At 42.7% G+C, this 20491-nt stretch overlaps 1 protein-coding gene across 1 annotated transcript in view; it reads left to right on the plus strand.

Annotated features, from left to right (window-relative positions):
* The window catches only part of LGR5 (leucine rich repeat containing G protein-coupled receptor 5), a 140467-nt gene that overhangs the window by 109539 nt on the left and 10437 nt on the right, over positions 1-20491 (plus strand). Inside the window, exons 9-13 of the mRNA XM_030214381.1 lie at positions 5639-5710; positions 5802-5870; positions 8396-8467; positions 17513-17578; positions 19314-19385. Coding sequence (XP_030070241.1) covers positions 5639-5710; positions 5802-5870; positions 8396-8467; positions 17513-17578; positions 19314-19385 — 351 coding nt within the window. The remainder of the gene's footprint in view (positions 1-5638; positions 5711-5801; positions 5871-8395; positions 8468-17512; positions 17579-19313; positions 19386-20491) is intronic.

The raw sequence follows: 20491 nt of genomic DNA on the forward strand, positions 1-20491 counted from the left end.
GCCTCTCCTCATACGTCTTGTTACGCAAATCCCATACCATTCTCGTAGCTTTTCTTTGCACCGCTTCGATTCTTTTTACATCCTTAGCAAGATACGGCCTCCAAAACTGAACACAATACTCTAGATGGGGCCTCACCAACGACTTATACAAAGGCATCAACACCCCCTTTCTTCTGCTGGTCACACCTCTCTATACAGCCCAACAACCTTCTAGATACAGCCACCGCCTTGTCACACTGTTTCGTCACCTTCAAATCCTCAGATACTATCACCCCAAGGTCCCTCTCCCCGTCTGAACCTATCAGACTCTCGCCACCTAACGCATAAAGGGTTACTAATAATAGTAAAGCACAAAAATGAACCAGTCCCACTACCAAGCCACGGAGACCACACTGTTCACGTTGCAATCACTAGAATGAAATCCATGTATCATTTGCTATGTTCTGCGTCTCAACCATTTCTTCAACATTGTGATCCACTGCCATACTGTCCAGCTTGTTTACCACTGAAATCTTATAGGAATGACCTTTGATGGAAGAGGAGGCAGGAGGAATAAATTTAATCCAGCCGATGTCCCTGGCATGGCTTTCCAGAGTCGCTGAAACATCTGTTGAGCTCTTGAGAATGACTTGGATGATGGAAGAGCTAGAACTAGCCCTTAAAGGATCCCAAAATGTAATCGGATAAATCCATATTCATGTTGCATTTTTCACTAGCGAGTTTAAAATCTTCCATGTTCCCTATAATGATTTTGGCTTTAGGACATTGCTTTGAGAAGTCTCGGCTCTGAGCATTCATCTGCATTCTTGTCATGCCGAGCCTTAACTAGCGCTTGCTACACCCCAAAGGAATGTTGCATGTGCCTAGTAAACTTCGAGGTGGTCAGCCTGCACTTTGCTAATAAGTAGTTCATACTTAAAAATAGAAAGCTTTGCCTTCAGATCACAACCACAGGTCATTTGTATCAGTGTTGATGCTTAAGGGTTGTGTTCTAACCTCCTCCTCCTCATTTGGGGAACCAGGGCTTAGTTTATTGGGGACAAAAGGCCAGATTCACTAAGGGGCATAGTTTTCAACATGGACTACTGTTAAGACATGCTATTTTCACAGGGTCCCATTTTATGCAATTAGATATTAATAACTGAGGTTAACAGTAAAATAACCTGTCTTAACGGTAGCCCATGTTTATAACTTCCCCCTTAAATGTCTCTAGAAATCAAAATCACTGCTATATGCGATGAGTGAGCCAAGTATGGGACAATAAGCTATTGTGACATCACTGATGAGGTTGGCTCAGGTATTGATGGAATGAGGCATTATGACATCACAATCTCAGCTGGTTAAATCACTGCTATATGTAATAATAGTGAGCAAAGCCATTGTGACATCACTGATGAGGTTGGCTCTTATTGGTGGAATTATGACAATATCAGCTCTGGTTACCAGAGACTGAAACTCTTCACACTAAGGGGGGAAATTATCAATGTGGGCTGCACTGCAATGTATTATAGTACAGATCCAATTTTATGCAATGAGACCTAGTTACTAATAACTGGGGTTAATAGTAAAATAACACATCTTAACTATAGCCAGTGTTGATAACTTCCCCCCTAAGGCTTTCATCCCATTCTCTACCTAAAGGGTAAAAGTCGCTTAAATTATGCCCTAAAGGGCTAATTTTATAACAGGGCACATAGGTTATTAGGGCAAGAAGGTGCCTATTTTTAGACTATTTTATAATGGCACACAGGCACCCGTGTGTCTTTATAAAATACTAGCAGAAATTGAAGGTGCAGATATTGAACCTGCTTGAGAGCAGGTATAAATAAGCACATGAATCATGATGCAACCCACGTTCCACCCAAACTCCACCCCTGAATATGCCTACAAGTATGTACCAGTTTATTCCACGTATGATCTAATTTCTAAGAGCCCATTTACCCATATAAATCAGTGCTTTACCCATGAAAATGTTTTGTAAATCTTTGGCGGGTCATAGCCTCTTTAGAAGGCAGGATTCAAACTGCTAAGAATTTATCTCCCTTTAAGCACATGGGTTTATAGCATGTTCTTTTTAGTTATTTTTGAGTTTAGAAGTCTGTGACATTTTTTACAATTCAGATAAAGCACCACAAATAAACAAAATACAAACCAGAGCAGTTTCAGCTGACACAAAAATCTTAAAAACAGAAAATATTTTAGCTTGATTGCATGGTTATTGTGTTTTGAAATCCACAAGATATGTGATAAAGCAGTGTTCCTTTAAATGTTACTTTCTCTAGCAGGACCGTAAAATGTTTCTCTATCTATAACACGAGAAAATTTCTAGAGACTCTGCTCCTAATTTAGAATGAGCTTAGAGCTCCGTCAACGATGGTGGACGTTTCCAACCTATGATCTGGTGGGAATTATGAGATGCTGCAAAACCAAGGCCAGTGGTTTTGGATTTTGGAGATCCGCCTATCTGGTTGAGTGAGTTACTGTAGGTGTCAGCTCTGCGGGTGCTTTAGCATTCCCAAATATTAAACAAACTCTATTACTCTGAGGGAGAATTCACGTGTTGAGTGTATCCCCCCCCCCCCAATCATGTTGAAAAGCTGTCTGTGTTCACTTTTAATTTGGAGGATAAAGGTGCGGTGTGGTAGCCGTGTTAGTCCACTCTTAAAGGTGAGGATAAAGGTGAATTTTATTAAATATCACACAACTGACTGGGCCGAGTTCTTTGAGTGAGTGAGGGCGAAGAAGAATGGTTTTCTTTGTCAGACAATAAAGGCCCCACTTTTTTCTCTTTTGTTATTAAGCAATTTTTCATCATGACGTTGAGGAGCAGCCTAAGGGTTTGAGCAGTGGGCTTAAGAACAAGGGAAGTCCAGTTCAAATCCCACTGCTGCTCCTTGTGACCTTGGGCAAATCGCTTCACCTCCACAGCCTCAGGTACAAACTTAGGGGCCGTTGTACAAAACCACAGGAAGGCTAACGCACGGGATGCACGCGTCAACTTGGCACTACTTCTGGGGTAGCGCAATGCACCCGTTGGTAATTCCAAGTTTGTCAAGTACCAAATCCTGTGGTAGAAAATATTTATCGATTTTTGTATCGTGGAGTGTGGGGGGGGGGCCTTCCTGGCGGTAATCAGCAGCATGGCCACGTTGGTACCTACTGCATGGTTACCGTCGAGTAGCACATGCGCCCTTACCACTAAGTCAATGGCTGGCAGTAATGGCTCACGTCGTAAATAGGCGTGAGATGGTTTTAATTTTTGTGCATGCCCATTTCCCCGCCCATTAAAAATGACTTTTTTCCCCAGTCGTGGTAAAAAGTGGCCCAGCACGTGCCCTGAAGACACGCCCACACTACCACAGGCCACTTTTTACTGCGGCTTTGTAAAAGGACCCCTTAAATTAGGAGCCTTCTGGGGTCAGGAAAATACCTATTGTACCTGAATTTAACTCACCTTGAGCTGCAGCTGGAAAATACTTGAGCTAAATGCAAAATTCCTTCCCTTCTCTGGCTAAGTGAATCATTGTTTTTATTATTCTTATTAACAGCAGTATGGTTTTGCTTATTGATACATCTCATGGCCTTGAAGTACAATCCCTTTCTTTTCAAGCCTTCTCTTGCTATAACATACCTCAGGGACTCCCTACATTAATAATATCAGTAGGGGTTGTCAACTAACATTGATCGGGCCAGGTCCCAGAGAAGACAAATTTCATGATCTGGAATGGAACCAACATCACCAGACCATGAAATATGCCAGATTTTACCACATCAAGGCCTGGCAGGAGTAATCATGTTATGGGAAAACACAACAGTGATACTTAGATGCAAAGTCAACCAACATTTTTTTCATAAGAATTCAAATTTACAAGCAATAAAATAACTTGCCAGAAATACAGAGAAAGTAATACACAAGAATTATTTCAATCAGATAATTCTATATTCTTCCTTAGTCCACAAAATAGGGAGAGTGAAACAAGACAAGGAGATCAATTAAACAACAGTAAACAGAAAAAGCATGGTATTAACCTGATTATCCCCAGTTATTATTTATCTGAATCATTATTCTGGTTGGCTTCTTCAAACCCAAAATGGTGTATATTCAATTTATTTCATTGGAAACATACTTATTGTCCAATATTAGTAGAAATAATACACCTAATTTCATTTTTTCTCTTTTAAAACCAGAAATTATTTAACAATGCGAACACTTGAATCTCTAATCCAATTCCCACTGATTAAGGTAATCCCAGTTTCATAGGCTTCACTCCTTTTGAATTAATATTACTAAGTGATAATTTATATTACTAAGAAGAATCATTACAAAGGAAAATAACAAAATTTTCAGGAAATATTTCTGAGGAAATCTTTAGGAGTCATACCCGGAACTCTGGGTAAACAACAATCTCAATATTAATCATTTGTTGTAATAATCATTTTTGTTCAAATTTCTGGTCTATTATCATTTTCAAAATCTTAACCGTTTCCTACTCCTGTAGAACTTCATTTGCTGTATCAATTTTTCTTTCTCAAAGGGTTCGATTAGGTTATCCATGTAACTCACTAATAAGATTATATCTGAAGCAAAGTTATTTACTACCACCGTTAGGTTCTGGAGCGCCTTCCAGATGATATTCAATGTAACCTCCACGGGAGCCAAACACTCCAAGCTGATAGCTCTTATGGGTTTAGGAGTGGCACTGCCAACTCTGGTTCAGCTGTAAACGACTTCCACTTCAGCATGGACTCCTAACTCACTCCTCCACTCCTTTAGACATAGTGGTTAAATGATTCGGGAGCAATGAAGTTGTTTCCAGGTCCAAGAGCGTTGACACTCCTTCGCCGGCGCTAATCAAAGGACTCACCAACCCAGTCATCTGTGGGCAGCTCGTCGCACAGGGGACAAAACTCTGGCCATCGGCGGCTGACCCCCGATTGTTCCCTTCCTCTCAGCTGGGCCGTTGAGCGTACGAGCTTCAGGTTGCCATCTTTCCACTCTCCCTAGTTTGGGACACTCTTAGTCTGGTTTCTCCTCAGAGGCCTGTCTGATATGGGTAACCCTTCAGCATAATCCTCTGAATCATTGAAACACAGAAGCCCCTCCACCACTGCAAGGTGGTGTCCCTCGTAGGGGGCAACATTTTTTATTCAGAAAATTACCATTATTACTACTCACTAATTATCATTTCTAAAGCACTACTAGGATACTAGACAGGGCTGTACAGATACTCTTAATTTGGCAGCTTGTCCCCTAGCAGTAATACCACAAAACTACCACTAGGAGTCGACCACTGCCATTTTCAATCCACCACTGGATGGAGCAGGTGTGACTGAGGATCCTATTAACTCTTCTTTATCTGGTTAGTGCACACACTAACCTTACTATGAGAACACCTGCTCTCCGACCATGACACACCTCCTCCAAAAATATATTTCTAAAAATTCAGTAATATGCACGCAATCGGGGATTAATGTCCTTTAGCAGTGTAAATAGAGCCCTCCAAGAACAGGGGACTAATGCTATTTAATGCATGTGAAATCATGTTAATGCACATTAATAAATGAGGTCCTTGGTTTTCTCATTTGACACTCAAAATGGCAACATTTAGCATCAATTATGTTTGTTTGTTTTTTCCAGTCATTTCTATGATAACCCAATCCAGTTTGCTGGGAAATCTGCATTTCAGCACTTACCTGATCTTCAAACACTGTAAGTTTCTGCATCAGTTTGAGTGAACTCCTTTATCAATGTGAACACAAAATGCCTCCCTTAACAACTTGTGTTGTGTGTATAATTTCAGGACTTTAAATGGTGCTTCGCAAATTACTGAGTTTCCCGACCTCACAGGAACGACAAGCCTCGAAAGTCTGTAAGTTCTACTGGTCACCAGTTCCGTGTCATATTCCTCACAGTGGAAAACCAAGCCATTTCCACCTGAATTGTGCTTAGGAGGAAATTCTATCTTCAATTTTCACGTGTATAAGGGGGGGGGGGTGATACATGAATCACCTTTTATTAAAAACTCACAGCATGTAAATGCATAAAGTTATTCATAGGAGCCCCTATGCAATGCCTTTACATTTGGAAAGTGAGTGTTCCAGGTGGCAGAACTGGGGGGGGGGGGGGGGGGGGGGGGGGGAGTTTGGAATATATATGCATAGTTTCCATTTGGTAGCGTTGATATTGAAAGCAAGTTAACCAGCCAGAAACAGCTCATGGCTGGTTAAATCACTTGTGTCACTGAATATCACACTTAACCACATACAGTCATTCGCATAAATCTGAGGGACCCTTTTACTAAGGTGCGCTGAAAAATGGCCTGTGGTAGTGTAGACGCATGTTTTGGGCGCACGCAGAATCATTTTTCAGCACACCTGTGGAAAAAAAAAAGCCTTTTTAAAATTTTTGCCAAAAATGGACGTGCGGGGGTTACCCGGCGGTAATCGTTGCCCAGTTAGCCTGGGAGCCTCAGTGGGTGGCATTAAGTGCTTCCCCCCCCCCCCCCCCACACACACACACACACACACATGGCCATGTGGTTAATTCAATCTTAACAGCATGGCCATTTCTTTTTTTCAACAACTAAATATTGAGGCAAATTCGTAATTTTAAACTGGATCTTCAATCACCATCGATCATAAATTTAAAAAAATCCAGTAGCAATGTATACATATAACTTCTTATCATACTAATTTTCAAGTTTTTGATAGTTATAAGAGAAGGTTAGATGTGAAAGAACCAGTGAAGATTTAGATGTTGTATGTATCGCTGCAATTGAAATTGTAGCGATTAACATCACTGAGGTTCTGGGGAAACCAATGTGAGATGGTTTGAAGATATTAAGTTATAAAGATACGTGACTCTGAAATATCTTGAAATTAGTATGATAAGAAGTTATATGTATACATTTCTTTTTTCCGCCTTTTTACCCACTGCGGTAAAAAGGACCTCGGCACATGGCAAAAACGGTTGCCACTGCTACTGCAGGGCCTTTTTTTACTGCAGCTTAGTAAAAGGGACACTTAGCATGCAGTAATGCCCCAGACAAAATAATTACCACAGGACGACCTTTTAAGCTGCGATAAACATGCGCTAGTGTTTACTGCATCAGAGTAAAAGAAGCCTTGTCTATATAAGAAAGGCATGGGACTCCAGGAAAGGGCCAGGTATTAACTTATTCTCGTAGGGCGTAATTCTATGAGTAACACATGCAAGTGCTGATATTCCAAATCATGTATGTACATATGTTTATTTATTTTATTTATTTGTTACAGTTGTATCCCACATTTCCCCACCTCTTTGTAGGCTCAATGTGGCTTACATAGTGCCGGAGAGCTGTTTGCAGACTCCGGAGTAAACAAATACAAGGTGATGTTGTGGTAGGATAAGGTTCATGTGGTAGGACCACAAAAAGGAATCGTTCGACGGGAGAGTTGTGTGATGACCATTACGAACTTTAGTGTTGTTGTGTCGCAGAGTTCAGGCATTTATGTTGGATCGGTAGGGTATGCCTTTTTAAACAGGTGGGTCTTAAGTGTCTTTCTGAAGTGTAAATGGTCGTATGTGGTGTTCAAGTCTTTTGGTAGTGCGTTCCGCAGTTGTGTGCTGATGTAGAAAAAACTGGATGCGTAAGTTGATTTGTATTTGAGTCCTTTGCAGCTTGGGTAGTATAGATTTAGGTATGTTCGTGTTGATTCGGATGTATTTCTAGTTGGTAGGTCGATCAAGTCTGTCATATAACCCGATGCTTCACCGTAGATAATTTTGTGAACCATAGTGCAGATTTTGAAGGCAATGCATTCTTTGATTGGGAGCCAGTGTAGTTTTTCGCAGAGGGCTTTTGCGCTTTCAAATCGTGTTTTTCCGAAGATGGGTCTTGCTGCCGTGTTTTGAGCGGTCTGAAGTTTCTTTAAGATTTGTTCTTTGCATCCCGCATAAATCCCATTGCAGTAGTCTACATGGCTTAGTACCATTGATTGTATCAGGTTGCCAAATGTTTCCCTCGGGAAGAATTGTTTTATTGTCGATACATGCACCTATGCACATGAATGACCATTTTCTGGCTACGTGTTATTTTGCAAGTATGTGCCAGTATTCAATGGCGTGGAGTTTCGACAGAGCATATATTTATGCACATGCGTTGTAAAATGCAACGATGTACGCGTATTGTTAATCTACTGCTCGTTTGCCTTGGTCGTTTGGAACTTGCCTCACCCCCACCCCTGGTGGCTCTGCTTGACTTTTTTTTTGTGAGACGTGTGAGGACCCCCCCTCCCCCCCGACCTCCCTTGTGTTATTTGCTTGGTCAGAATTCTATGACAAGCCACGTCCATGTGAAAATGACCCCCTTAGATTGTATGAGTTACTAAATTAATGCCTGTTTTCTTCCTCCAGGACAGTCACAGGAGCACAAATCACCTCGGTTCCGAAAGTGGCCTGTGACCAGTTACCTAACCTTCAAGTGCTGTACGTAAGACCATTATCCAATGTATATGAATCGTATGAAACTGGCTGACAGTATTAAACACATGATATTGTTAAGTTTTCAACAAGCACCCAGTGTAGGGCTAGTGTAACTAACCTGTTCTTCTCCATTAGGTGCACATCAACGCTTATTAAATGTCTTATTTTCTCAAAGGTCCCATTTAATGCAATAAAACTGTTATTCATTGTGTGAATTATGACATTTTAGCACAGATTAATGCTGTAGAGCTTGTTAGGAATTGTTGATGAACGATCCGTTGCGAGTTCTGTATTTGCAAGTTCTCTATTTTCTGTTGCACCAGGAAATAAAATATTGGAGTACAAGAGTCCTCTGTGTATGGTTGAAACCAGGTGCTACAACATCTGTGAAGGTATCACACTGTACGAGGAATCCAGTATTCTCCAGGACCAGAATGTCCGCCACGACTTTCTGGATTCTGAGCAGCGACTACAATTGCTACTAAAATTTCATTCAGAAACAGTCATCTGTTCTGCCTGACAAAACCAAAGAGCATTTTCAGCTCTCAAGTTTCAACCTTGCTGTTCCTCTGCTTTAGTTAATGCGCCTCCAGTAGGGTTAAGAGTAGCGGCTTAATGGTTAGTGCAGTCGGCTTTGATCCCAGTGTCCTGGGTTCACGTTCCACTGCTGCTCATTGCCTCGGGTACATAATCTGAGATTGTGAGCCCTCTAGGGACAGAGAGAGGCCCTGTTTGTAATGCACCATCGTCCTCTGCCTTGAACTTGATGGATAGTTGAACAATGCTGTGGTAGATAGAATAATCTAGAGTCAACAACACTATGGTTAACAGAGTAATCTAAAATGAACTACTGTTATGTTCTGTCTCTCAGTATTCTTGTGTTATTGTAGGGGGAAGTCTCATATATTGAGTCACTGTGTTTTCTCTCACTCAATAGGAGAACCCTTTTGTGACAATATGTAATCATTGACAAGACCCCCTTCCTCCCTTTGAGTGCTGATAATCTGAAGGATGTTTTTTTTTCTTTTTTTGTTGAGTTTACCTTCTTTCTTCTATTTATCTCATCTCTACTTTTTAAAGATTACCAGTTTTCGTTATTGACGGTTCCTACTGCCGTTCTTATATATATATATATATATATATATATATATAATCTGCTCATATGAACGCGCAAATCGCTTATCTTAACTCTTGCCAGTGCGGGTAATTATCTTCACACTATGTAGCAGAGTCTCAACAGTCCGAATCTTCATACCCCGACAGGAGCCTGTTTTGCTATACCCCTATAACCCTGATGGCGAACCTATGACACGTGTGTCAGCACTGACACGCGTAGCCACTTTCGATGAAGCACGGCGCCGCCGCAGTGTGGTCCGCCTTCCCTCCTCGCTCCCGGAAACTAACCTTAAAGCCTCCTTTCACGTCGCAGCAGCAGGGCAAGCCACTCCTTCCTTCCGTGTCCCGCCCTCGCCTGACGTAACGTCCGCAAGGGCGGAGCACAGAAGGAAGGAGGAGAGGTCTGTCTGCCCTGCTGCTGCTTGCTGCGACATGAAAGGAGGCTTTAAGGTTAGTTCCAGGCCCGGTAGCGGGTGGAGGGGGGCCCTGGCGACCTCGGGTGGGCAGCGATCTCGGGTAGGGGGGGCCCGGGGGCCATCCTAGTAGCAGTGATTTTTCTTGAAATGACACACCACCCGACTTTTTGCTCATTTTTTTGGCGAATTTTGACACACCAAGCTCAAAAGGTTGCCCATCACTGCCCTATGACAACACAAGAATACTGAGAGACAGAACATAACAGTAGTTCATTTTAGATTACTCTGTTAACCATAGAGTTGTTGACTCTAGATTATTCTCTCTACCACAGCATTGTTCAAGTGTATAGTGATTAGAATCGCATAATCCTTACAGTGATATTGAACTTGATGGATAAGCAGATTATAAATGCCTTAAATATAATAAAATTAACTTTTTCCATTTTAGATCAGGCACAAGATTTGCTAGTCAGACTCTCTAAGCCGAATAATAAACGTGTGCTTCTGAGAAGTCTATAAATATTCTAAGAACCTGCTAACACAAAACATCACAAGCAAAAATTGATATTGTTAGTATGAAAATCCTTTTTCTGTCTCTGACAAGCAAAATAGCTCTACAGAACCCAGAGAGTAGCATACTAAATATAAAAGCAGGGGCGTAGCCAGACTTCGACGGGAGGGGGGTCCAGAGCCTGAGGTGAGGGGGCACATTAAAGCCCCCCTGGCGCCACCAACTTTCACCCCTCACCCTGCCACCGCCGCCGCCGCAACTCTCTCGACCCGCCCCTTCCCGCCGCCAACCCTCTCCCACCACGTACCTTTGCTGGCAGGGGACCCCCAACCCCCGCCAGCCGAAGTCCTCTTGTTGGCCGCATGGCGTTGCTGCCCCCCCCCCCCCCCGCCGCAACCCTCTTGACCCCCCCTTCCCGCCGCCAAACCTCTCCCGCCGTGTACCTTTGCTGACGGGGGACCCCCAACCCCCGCCAACCGAAGTCTTCTTCTCGGCTGCATGGCATTGCTGCCCCCCCTTCCCACCACCAACCCTCTCCCACCGCGTACCTTTGCTGGCGGGGGACCCCAATCCCCGCCAGCCAAAGTCCTCTTCTCGGCCGCGCAGCATTGCCAAATGATCTGATCAAGTTTGAATCTGTTTATGTGCATGCGTCTGACGTCCTGCACGTACAACATGCAGGAAGTCAGATGCACGCATATAAACAGATTCAAACTTGATCAGATCATTCAGCAAGCAACGCCACGTGGCTGAGAAGAGGACTTCGGCTGGCGGGGCTTGGGGTCCCCTGCCAGCAAAGGTACGCGACGGCGGCGGGGGAGGGTTGGCAGCGGGAAGGGGGGTCGGAGGATCACGGCAGGGGGGTCCAGGGTCAAATCTACAGTGGCCCAGGCCCCCGTGGCCCCACGTAGCTTCGCCACTGTTTCCAGCAACACTTGACTTGTTAGTGCAGCTGAAAATATCCGGTTAGCACCAAACTCAACTGTTTTGGAGGCTTTCCGAGGACGGAGTCGGCACTTGGCCGGTTAGGTGCTGATATTCACCGCTTAATCAGCCAAGGTCATTGCATAAATGGGAAAACATAAAAGTGAGTCCTAACTTTATGTGGTACCCCATAGCTGGTTAAGTGCTGAATAGCGCAGTAGAGGAGTGGCCTAGTGGTTAGAGCACCAGTCTTGCAATCCAGAGGTGGCCAGTTCAAATCCCACTGCTGACCCTTGTGATCTTGGGCAAGTCACTTAACCCTCCATTGCCTCAGGTACAAACCTAGATTGTGAGCCCTCCTGGGACAGAGAAATATCCAGTGTACCTGAGCTACTACTGAAAAAGGTGTGAGCAAAATCCAGATAAATAATTAATAATAATACTTAACTGACCATGCTTTTAGTCAGCCCAGACATGGCCCAGCATTGACCTTCCAGGCATAAAGGCTGATGGCAGTCAGCAAAACACTGAGCACTGCCAGCTGAATATCGACACCTAAAGGTTTTATCCCATCCTAGTGGTTCCCATGAGAGAGATTTGCATACAGTGGAGACAGTGCGTACATATCTCTCTCATGAATATTCATTGTGGATATCCTGAAAACCTGACTGGCTGGGGTGCCTCCGGGACCAGGCTTGGGATCCACTGCTCTATCTCCCGTAACTTCTTGTAGATAATCAGATGAAATGCCATATTCTGTATTCTTTGCCATTTCTTTAGAAGCAGTTTAGGAGGGACCTGAATATAGGGCATTGCAATAATCAAGACGGTCACCTGGACCTACTGTATGATAGTCCTGGGCCCTCTAGATACCAAGGATCACCTCCAGGTAAGAGTCTGGAGGTGCAGAGAGGGTTCACCTTTGCATATGTGAGTGAGGCTGTGATTTGGGGGAGGGACGTATCAGAGGGATTTGGATCCAGAGTGTTGGGGAATCGGGGGGGTGGGGGGTATGGTAAGGGGATCAGATAGATTAGATCAGGGGTTAGGCAGATTAGAGCAAGAAAATGTCAGAAGTAGTGTCAAAAACGGGGGGGGGGGATCGGATTGGCAACCTAGAATGTATTCGGATGTCAACCGATTCTCAATGCTGGCACTCATATAGCCCAGTGGTACCAAAGACCTAAATATTCAGTGCCAGTCCCTGAACAGGGTCTAGTTTGGCCAACTGACCACTTCCAGCTGAATAATGACTGCTATAATAATTTTTTTTTAATGCATCTGGACATGTCAGAGGTAATTAAATAAAATGAATCTGAACTGGAAAAAAAATAACGCATTTAATCACTTCTATGTTACCATTTTTGTCCTATTTCTCCTTTCTTTTTCTAGGGAATTCTCTTAACTTGTTTCTGATTAGTTATATGATTCTGTAAATCAACCCAGATGTTTCAGTTATTCTGTAATTTGTTGAATTACATCTGGAGTCTTTCCAGTGTTTTCATTGTCGTGATTGATTTCCAAGTTATTATTCCTTTTCCACTCTGTTGTAGCTTTGTTAGTACGCATTTGGCTTGGAATCTTCTTCCTAAGATGCTGGTCTTCTGAATGTCAGATGCTCCCAATGCACTGTCTGGGCACCTATATGAGATTTCAGGAAGATCATGAGAACTCTGTTTCCCTATAAGATCTGTGGGAATCCTCCACCTATAGTCCTGCCAGTGGGGAGTGCTGTTTCATTATCACCCTTTTAATAGTGAGGAACAGGCAAGCTCTTCGGGACTGCAAGGAAACCGTCTGTCCCTGGTGATTCAACACAATATTGAAGCACGCACACACACAAAGGACTCCCACTCAGCTTAGAGGGAACAGCGGACATCGATCCAGGTCAGAAATAGTGCCCATAATATCCTTTTTTCTAGGGTCTTTAAAAATGGTTCAGAAAACCCAACTGTGATAACTGGTTTCAATATGTCTTCTAGTAACAAATTCCCAAAATCTAACTGTGCGTTGAGTGAAAAAAAAACACATTTCCCTTGATTTATTTTTAAAAGTTCTACTAGTTTTATGGAGCATCCTTTGGTACTAGTAGAAAAACTGCATTGGCTCCCAATCAAAGAACGTATTACTTTCAACATCTGCACCCTGGTCCCCAAGATTATCTATGGCGATGCCCCGAGTTATATGGCTGATCTCATAGACCTACCAACCAGAAACACAATTAGAACATCACAGACATACCTAAATCTTCACTACCCTAGCTTCAAGGGACTCAAGTACAAGTCAATTTACGGATCCAGCTTCTCCTATATAAGCACACAACTATGGAACGCATTACTGAAAGCCATAAAGACAACGCAGGATCACCTCAATTTCTGGAAATCACTAAAGACCGATCTGTTCGAAAAGGCATACCCTACTGATACAACTTAAGTAACTGAACTCAGCAACACAACGTAGCCATAACTCTTCTTCTCTTGATTCTCTAATGTTCTGTAACATCATCACTCTGTATTTGTTTCATCACCGGAGGTGGCCAACACCTCACGGTACTATGTAAGCCACATTGAGCCTGCAAAGAGGTGGGAAAATGTGGGGTACACATGCAACAAATAAATAAATAGAAAGAATAAACACCCATTCAGTATTTACTCATTCCACCCCACTTGTGACTTTATAGACTTCTCTAAATCTTCTCTCGGCCATCTGTTCTACAAGCCGAACCACTTTAACCACTTGCTCCGGCAATGACTTCCAGAGCTTAACTATACACAGAGGGGCCCATTTACAAATGTGCGGTAGGCTCTATGCAAGTGCAGTGCACGCTAAAACGAGACTACCAGCAGGCTAGCGCACCCCCTGGTGGTAATTTTGGATTTGGTGCATGCCCATACCGCTGGGACTAATTTTATTTTTTAAATTTCCTACTTCACATGGTGTTTCTGGTGTTAATCGGCAGTTGGCACGTACCAACCGGTCACCGCATGTGTAGCGCATGAGCCCTTACCGTTAGATCAATGGCCGTAAACAGGTTTCAATTTTACTGCAGGTCCTTTTCCCAGCCCATTGAGAAAAAGCCCTTTTTCCCAGACATTGTAAACAAAAACACGCACCCACACTACTGCAGGCCACTTTTTGCCACGGCTTAGTAAAAGGACCCCTGAGTGAAAAAATATTTTCTTATTTGTTTTAAATGTGCTACTATGCAACTTCGTGAAGTGTCTCCTAGTCTTTGTACTTTTTGAAAGAGTAAACAATCAGTTCGCATTTACCCGTTCCACTCCATTCAGAATTTTATAGACCTCTATCGTATCTCTTCTTCAAGATGAAGAGCCCTAATCTCTTTAGCCTTTCCTCATATGAGAGCCGTTCCATCCACTCAGTCATTTTGGTTGTTCTTCTTTGCACCTTTTCTGGTTGTACTACATCATTTTTGAGATACAGTGACCAGAATTGCACACAATATTCGAGATGTGGTCTCACTGTGGAGCGATACAGAGGCACTATGATATTCTCTTATTCCTTTCCTAATAATTCCTAACATAACAGGGAATGTGAGACCAGCCACCCTCCTTGGTAACCAACATAAGACTCAGGATAACAAGTTTTATTGGAATTATTTGGCTGCAGCCTAGCCTGTTGGTGGAAACTTGCTATACCCGAGCTATGCATAAATAGAATAACCACAGGTAAGCCCCCGCCATGCCAGCTAGGAGGCAAACACAGACAAATTAACCTTTAACTCAACGGAAAAAACAATTCTTATCGATTTGGAACCCATACTTACAGGGGTTAAGCCCCCGAGGCTGTAGCTTGCTTTCAAACTTGCTGTAGACTTGGAGGGGAGACTAGTGATTATGGGTTGATCACTCATTCCGGAGTGGGTTGGGAATGGGGGGGGAGGTAGGGGCTTACCCGGGCTATCAGAACACAGGCTCGGGGGGCCATCGGGGACAGGAATTTATGGGGGTGGGAGGGTAGAGGGGATGAAGAAGATTTTTGCTTGTTGGGCTCTGTATGTACATGCTGATATGTAGACAGCTTGATATCGGTCTTAATAAGAAGGTTGGAATACAAGGGGAAAGGGGTGGGCTGGGGTTTAAAGTTAAAAGATTGGTGATGTTTGGCAGTGAGTTGTAACTGTGAGCTACATTCTTAGTACAGAAGTTTTATATGTTTATCATCAGACTGCAAAATTTGTAATTTATGCCATCTCACCAATAAAAAATGTTAACCATAACCTTTAACTCCAGCTGGAGCAAGGTACAGGCCTACACCTCTAAGCATAGTCCTAACGTTGACCACTGGGTGAACATTAAGGTCTACTTCAAAGGACCTCCCTTGAAGCTGCCATTGGCCCAAGTACCTCCTCCAAGCTGCGACAGATCAAACCTTGCCACTATGACAGGGAGGGTGGGAGGGTAAGCAGTTCACCTCCGAGGAGCAAGAAAAGACCTGCTCCATGGAGGATCCCCCTTGAGACTCCTCCTCGCCCGTTGTCAGGAGGGATCTGATAGGCAGATCCCTCCCGCCACTGAGGAATTGAAGGTCGCCTTCCACCAGCGACCAACCACCCAGCATTCCAGGCGCTCCCTCTGACGCAGCATTGGGGCCTGCGGGCTTCACCAGAAGTCCGCCGTCTGGGTGTCGCTCACACCCCCGTTATGGGCAGGCTCCAGACGAGACAGTCGTTTTTTAGGTTTGTTTGCTTTTTATGACTGCACTGAGCAGAAGATTTCAACGTATTGGCCATGGTGATCCCTTTTTCCCTTGGTGGCGACTCCCTAATGTGGAATTTTGATTATTTCTTTGTCATCTGCCAATCTGATCACCTCATTCATTGCTTCCCTTTCCATATCATTTATAAACAGGTTAAAAAGCTCTGATCTCAGTACACATTTTGGGGGCATTCCACTATTTACCTTTCTACTACTACTACTATTTAACATTTCTAAAACACTACCAGGGTTATGCAGCGCTGTACAATCTAACAAAGAAGGACAGTCCCTGCTCAAAGGAGCTTACAATCTAAAGGACAAAAAAGTGCAGTCAATCAAGATTGAGGCAGTCTAGATTTCCTGGATAGAGGTACAATGGTTAGGTGCCGAAAGCGACATTGAAGAGGTGGGCTTTGAGCAAGGATTTGAAGATGGGCAGGGAGGGGGCTTGGCGTATGGGCTCAGGGAGTTTATTCCCTGAGAAAACTGACCACTGAGCCGTACTTTCTGGTTCCTATCTTTTAAATTATTTCCCAGTCCACAATAAGAAATTAAACTGCATTTTATATAGAACAGAGTTCAGAAATGGGATGCCAACTGTGCACTTGTATTTGCTAGTGACTGCACAAAACCGGCAGTTTCCATGTGGAATTATGGGCAAATACAAGAGAAAGGGGTGATTTTAATCTCCCAAGATTCAAGGAAAAACAATTTATATCCTTTGAGACAAGTTATGTGAAAAATGTTCTGAGAAAATTGGAAGATGTATAAAGCTGCTTACCTGATTCTTCTGAACTATCCGCATAATAAGAAATTGTTTATTTTTGTTACATTTGTACCCCGCACTTTCCCACTCATGGCAGACTCAATGCGGCTTACATGGGGCAATGGAGGGTTAAGTGACTTGCCCAGAGTCACAAGGAGCTGCCTGTGCCTGAAGTGGGAATTGAACTCAGTTCCTCAGGACCAAAGTCCACCACCCTAACCACTAGGCCACTCCTCCACTTGGGCAACTTTTTCCTTCTTCCTTTTTATAATTCCCTTATGGAATGTTTTCTTTTTTTCCTTTTTTCGCTTTGTTGGATTAAGGGCCACCAATGTATTTCTCCAGTTGTGGACATTTGCAATTTACCTGTAGAGGACTTGCTTTCTTAGTATTTTGTGACATTTTTGTCTCTTTGAGCAGGTTTATATGCTTTTCTCTTACTATTTCTGTTTCTGCTGTATTTATGGAAAGTCCAGTAAATAAAAAAAAATGTTAAGAATATCTATGTATACACAATTACTGCATTTTAACAAGTATGTTACCGGAGAGTTTTACTTCCCTGTACTTACATCTCTGTGTGTACTTTTTCTTTCACAGGGACCTTTCTTACAATCTAATTCAGGAGTTACCTAATTTCACTGGTTGTCAAAAACTTCAGAAGATGTAAGTAAGATGTAGTGCTAGAACCATTCTGTAGAGATGAAAAATAAACAATGTCACTTAAAGGCAATAGAGTTGAGCAAATCAGAAAAGGTTCTGACCTTAAGAATGTACATTTATTAGCCCACCTTAAAACTTTAGTGAGTGCCATATCAATTTAACACTCTTAACCTATGAATTAATGCATGCAGAATTGATTTGTGCATATTAAAAACTGCGGGGTATGTTTATTAAGGTGTGTTAGCATTTTTAATGCACCTTTAAAGTTAAGGCGCGTTAAACGCTAACACGCCTATACATTTCTATGGGTGCATTAGCATCTAATGCGCGTTAACCATTAACGTGTTTATAGCGCACCTTAGTAAACATAGGCGTACAAGTGCAGGTTAAAATGAATTTCTGGTATGAACTGAAAAAAATTTGTTTGAAAGTCTGAAAATGAATCTAAGATACCTGTGCACTTCCCTATCTAACTTGAGAAAACACACATCAAAAAACAGCACAGAGGCCCAATAAGGTCTAGTTAGTTATAATTAAACAATTTTTAAAAACTGTTTAATGCCCCTTTTCTTTCTCTTTTCTCCACAACATCTCTCTCTATTCATGTGCTCCAATTTGTTAATGTATTTACTTACATTTATATACTATTTTCCTGACTATAAAGTCATTCAAAATGGTTTACAATGCCATTAAAAACCAGTAATTGAACGAAAAAATAATAAAATAGAAAAGCAGAATATTAAAAACAAAAACCCTTTCATACAACAAAATTTAGATAAGCATTACCATCAGAATAATCAAGTTAACTAAGAAACAAAAAGGGTTTTAACTTTCTTCTAACTACCATAAGCATAGGTGTAGTTTGACTGTTTCATTGGGGGGGGGGGGCAAAGGAAGGGGCGGGGCATATTAGCACATTCATTTGCATATTTGTATATGCAAATTATGCTAATATGGAGGAGGGAAGGAAGGGAGCAAGAGCTAGCTTTTTTGGGGGAATAACCATAATGAATATGCTAAGGATGTAAAAAGAATTGAAGCGGTGCAAAGAAAAGCTACGAGAATGGTATGGGGTTTGCGTTACAAGACGTATGAGGAGAGACTTGCTGACCTGAACATGTATACCCTGGAGGAAAGGAGAAACAGGGGTGATATGATACAGACGTTCAAATATTTGAAAGGTATTAATCCGCAAACAAACCTTTTCCATAGATGGGAAGGCAGTAGAACTAGAGGACATGAAATGAGATTGAAGGGGGGCAGACTCAAGAAAAATGTCAGGAAGTATTTTTTCACGGAGAGAGTGGTGGATGCTTGGAATGCCCTCCCGCGGGAGGTGGTGGAGATGAAAACGGTAATGCAATTCAAAAATGCGTGAGATAAACATAAAGGAATCCTGTTCAGAAGGAATGGATCCTCAGAAGCTTAGCTGATTTTGGGTGGCAGAGCCAGTGGTGGGAGGCAGGAGCTAGTGGTTGGGAGGCAGAGCTAGTGCTGGGCAGACTTCTATGGTCTGTGCTGTGAGGATGGCAGATACTAATCAAGGTCAGGTATACACAAAAGGTAGCACATGTGAGTTTATCTTGTTGGGCAGACTGGATGGACCGTGCAGATCTTTCTCTGCCATCATCTACTATGTTACTATGTATTCTGATATGAGCCAAAGCCCTAAGCATGTTCTAAAATTCTGAGCACTTCCTGTGTCCTAATGATGATGAGTTTCTGTTTGCCTCCATAGCAATCTGCGTCATAATGAAATCCATGAAATCAAAGCCAACTCATTCCAGCAGCTGGTTACCCTACGTTCTCTGTGAGTACAGCCACATGGTTGACTAATCCTCAGAAGAGACGAGTTTACGCTGTTCCTACATTTTGGGTTTTTATTTTCTTGTACAACTGTAACCCCTTAATTGCAGCTGACAGTTTACAGAAAACTAGACCTAAACCTCACAGTTAGCCAAGGTTTTTCAGTCATGTTACCTGTAAACAAGTGTTCTAAGAGCTGTCATACATGATTGCGTCAATGCAATAGAAGGTACAAAGTAGGTCTGAAGTTGGAGTTAGCTGCTTTCACTCTTCACTCCCTTGTGTTTGTCCAGATAGATTAGAAGATATTATTACACAGCTGCAGAGACCCTCACTGGAGTTGCCACTGTCAGCACAGTCTTCTGTATCCTCTTCCATGTAGGTAATAGTGAAGTGTCCGACTTCCTCTCTGCAACTTGCTCATTGAGCAGGGGTGCCCAACCTCAACAAGTCGGGCTTTCAGGATTCCCCCAATTGAAAATGCATGAGATGTATTTGAATATAATAGAGGGAGTGCATGCAAATAGATCTCATGCATATTCATTGGGGGAATCCTGAAAACCCAACTAGATTGTGGCCCTCGAGTACTGAGGTTGGCCAACCCTACTCTAGAGTCTGGTATTTCTTCCTCTATAATACCTTACAGTTTTAGACAATGCCTTTAGCAAGTTGTAGATGCAGAAATGTTAGAAGGATCTAGAAATGACTGTGGACTCTGCTCAGCAGGGAGTTAAGCAAGGCCTACTTTGGGTGAAGTTGCTCAGTCTGAAGTTATAGAAGAGTATATTAACTGTGTACAGGACATGCTGCTGTCTAGTAATTATATGCAGTGACACAGTTTCTGCTCATGCTTGATTTCAGTCACTGTAGTTTCTGTCTCTTCATTCCAACTGACTTTACCCAAAGGGTGGAACATAGGAGCCGGCTCTGTGGGTGCTTGAACAAGCCCAAAATTGAGAAAATTCCTTGTATGTGTCCAGGGAGGGGTTATTTCCATTGGGCTTAGCACCCCCAATAATTTTGAAAAGTTGGCTCCTTTGGGGTGGAAGTAAATGCCTACAACAAGGGGTGCACAAGTTAAGACCTGGAAGGCCACAACCAGTTCTGGTT

Source organism: Microcaecilia unicolor, chromosome 9, assembly GCF_901765095.1.
Source record: "Microcaecilia unicolor chromosome 9, aMicUni1.1, whole genome shotgun sequence".
NCBI classification, from domain to species: domain Eukaryota; kingdom Metazoa; phylum Chordata; class Amphibia; order Gymnophiona; family Siphonopidae; genus Microcaecilia; species Microcaecilia unicolor.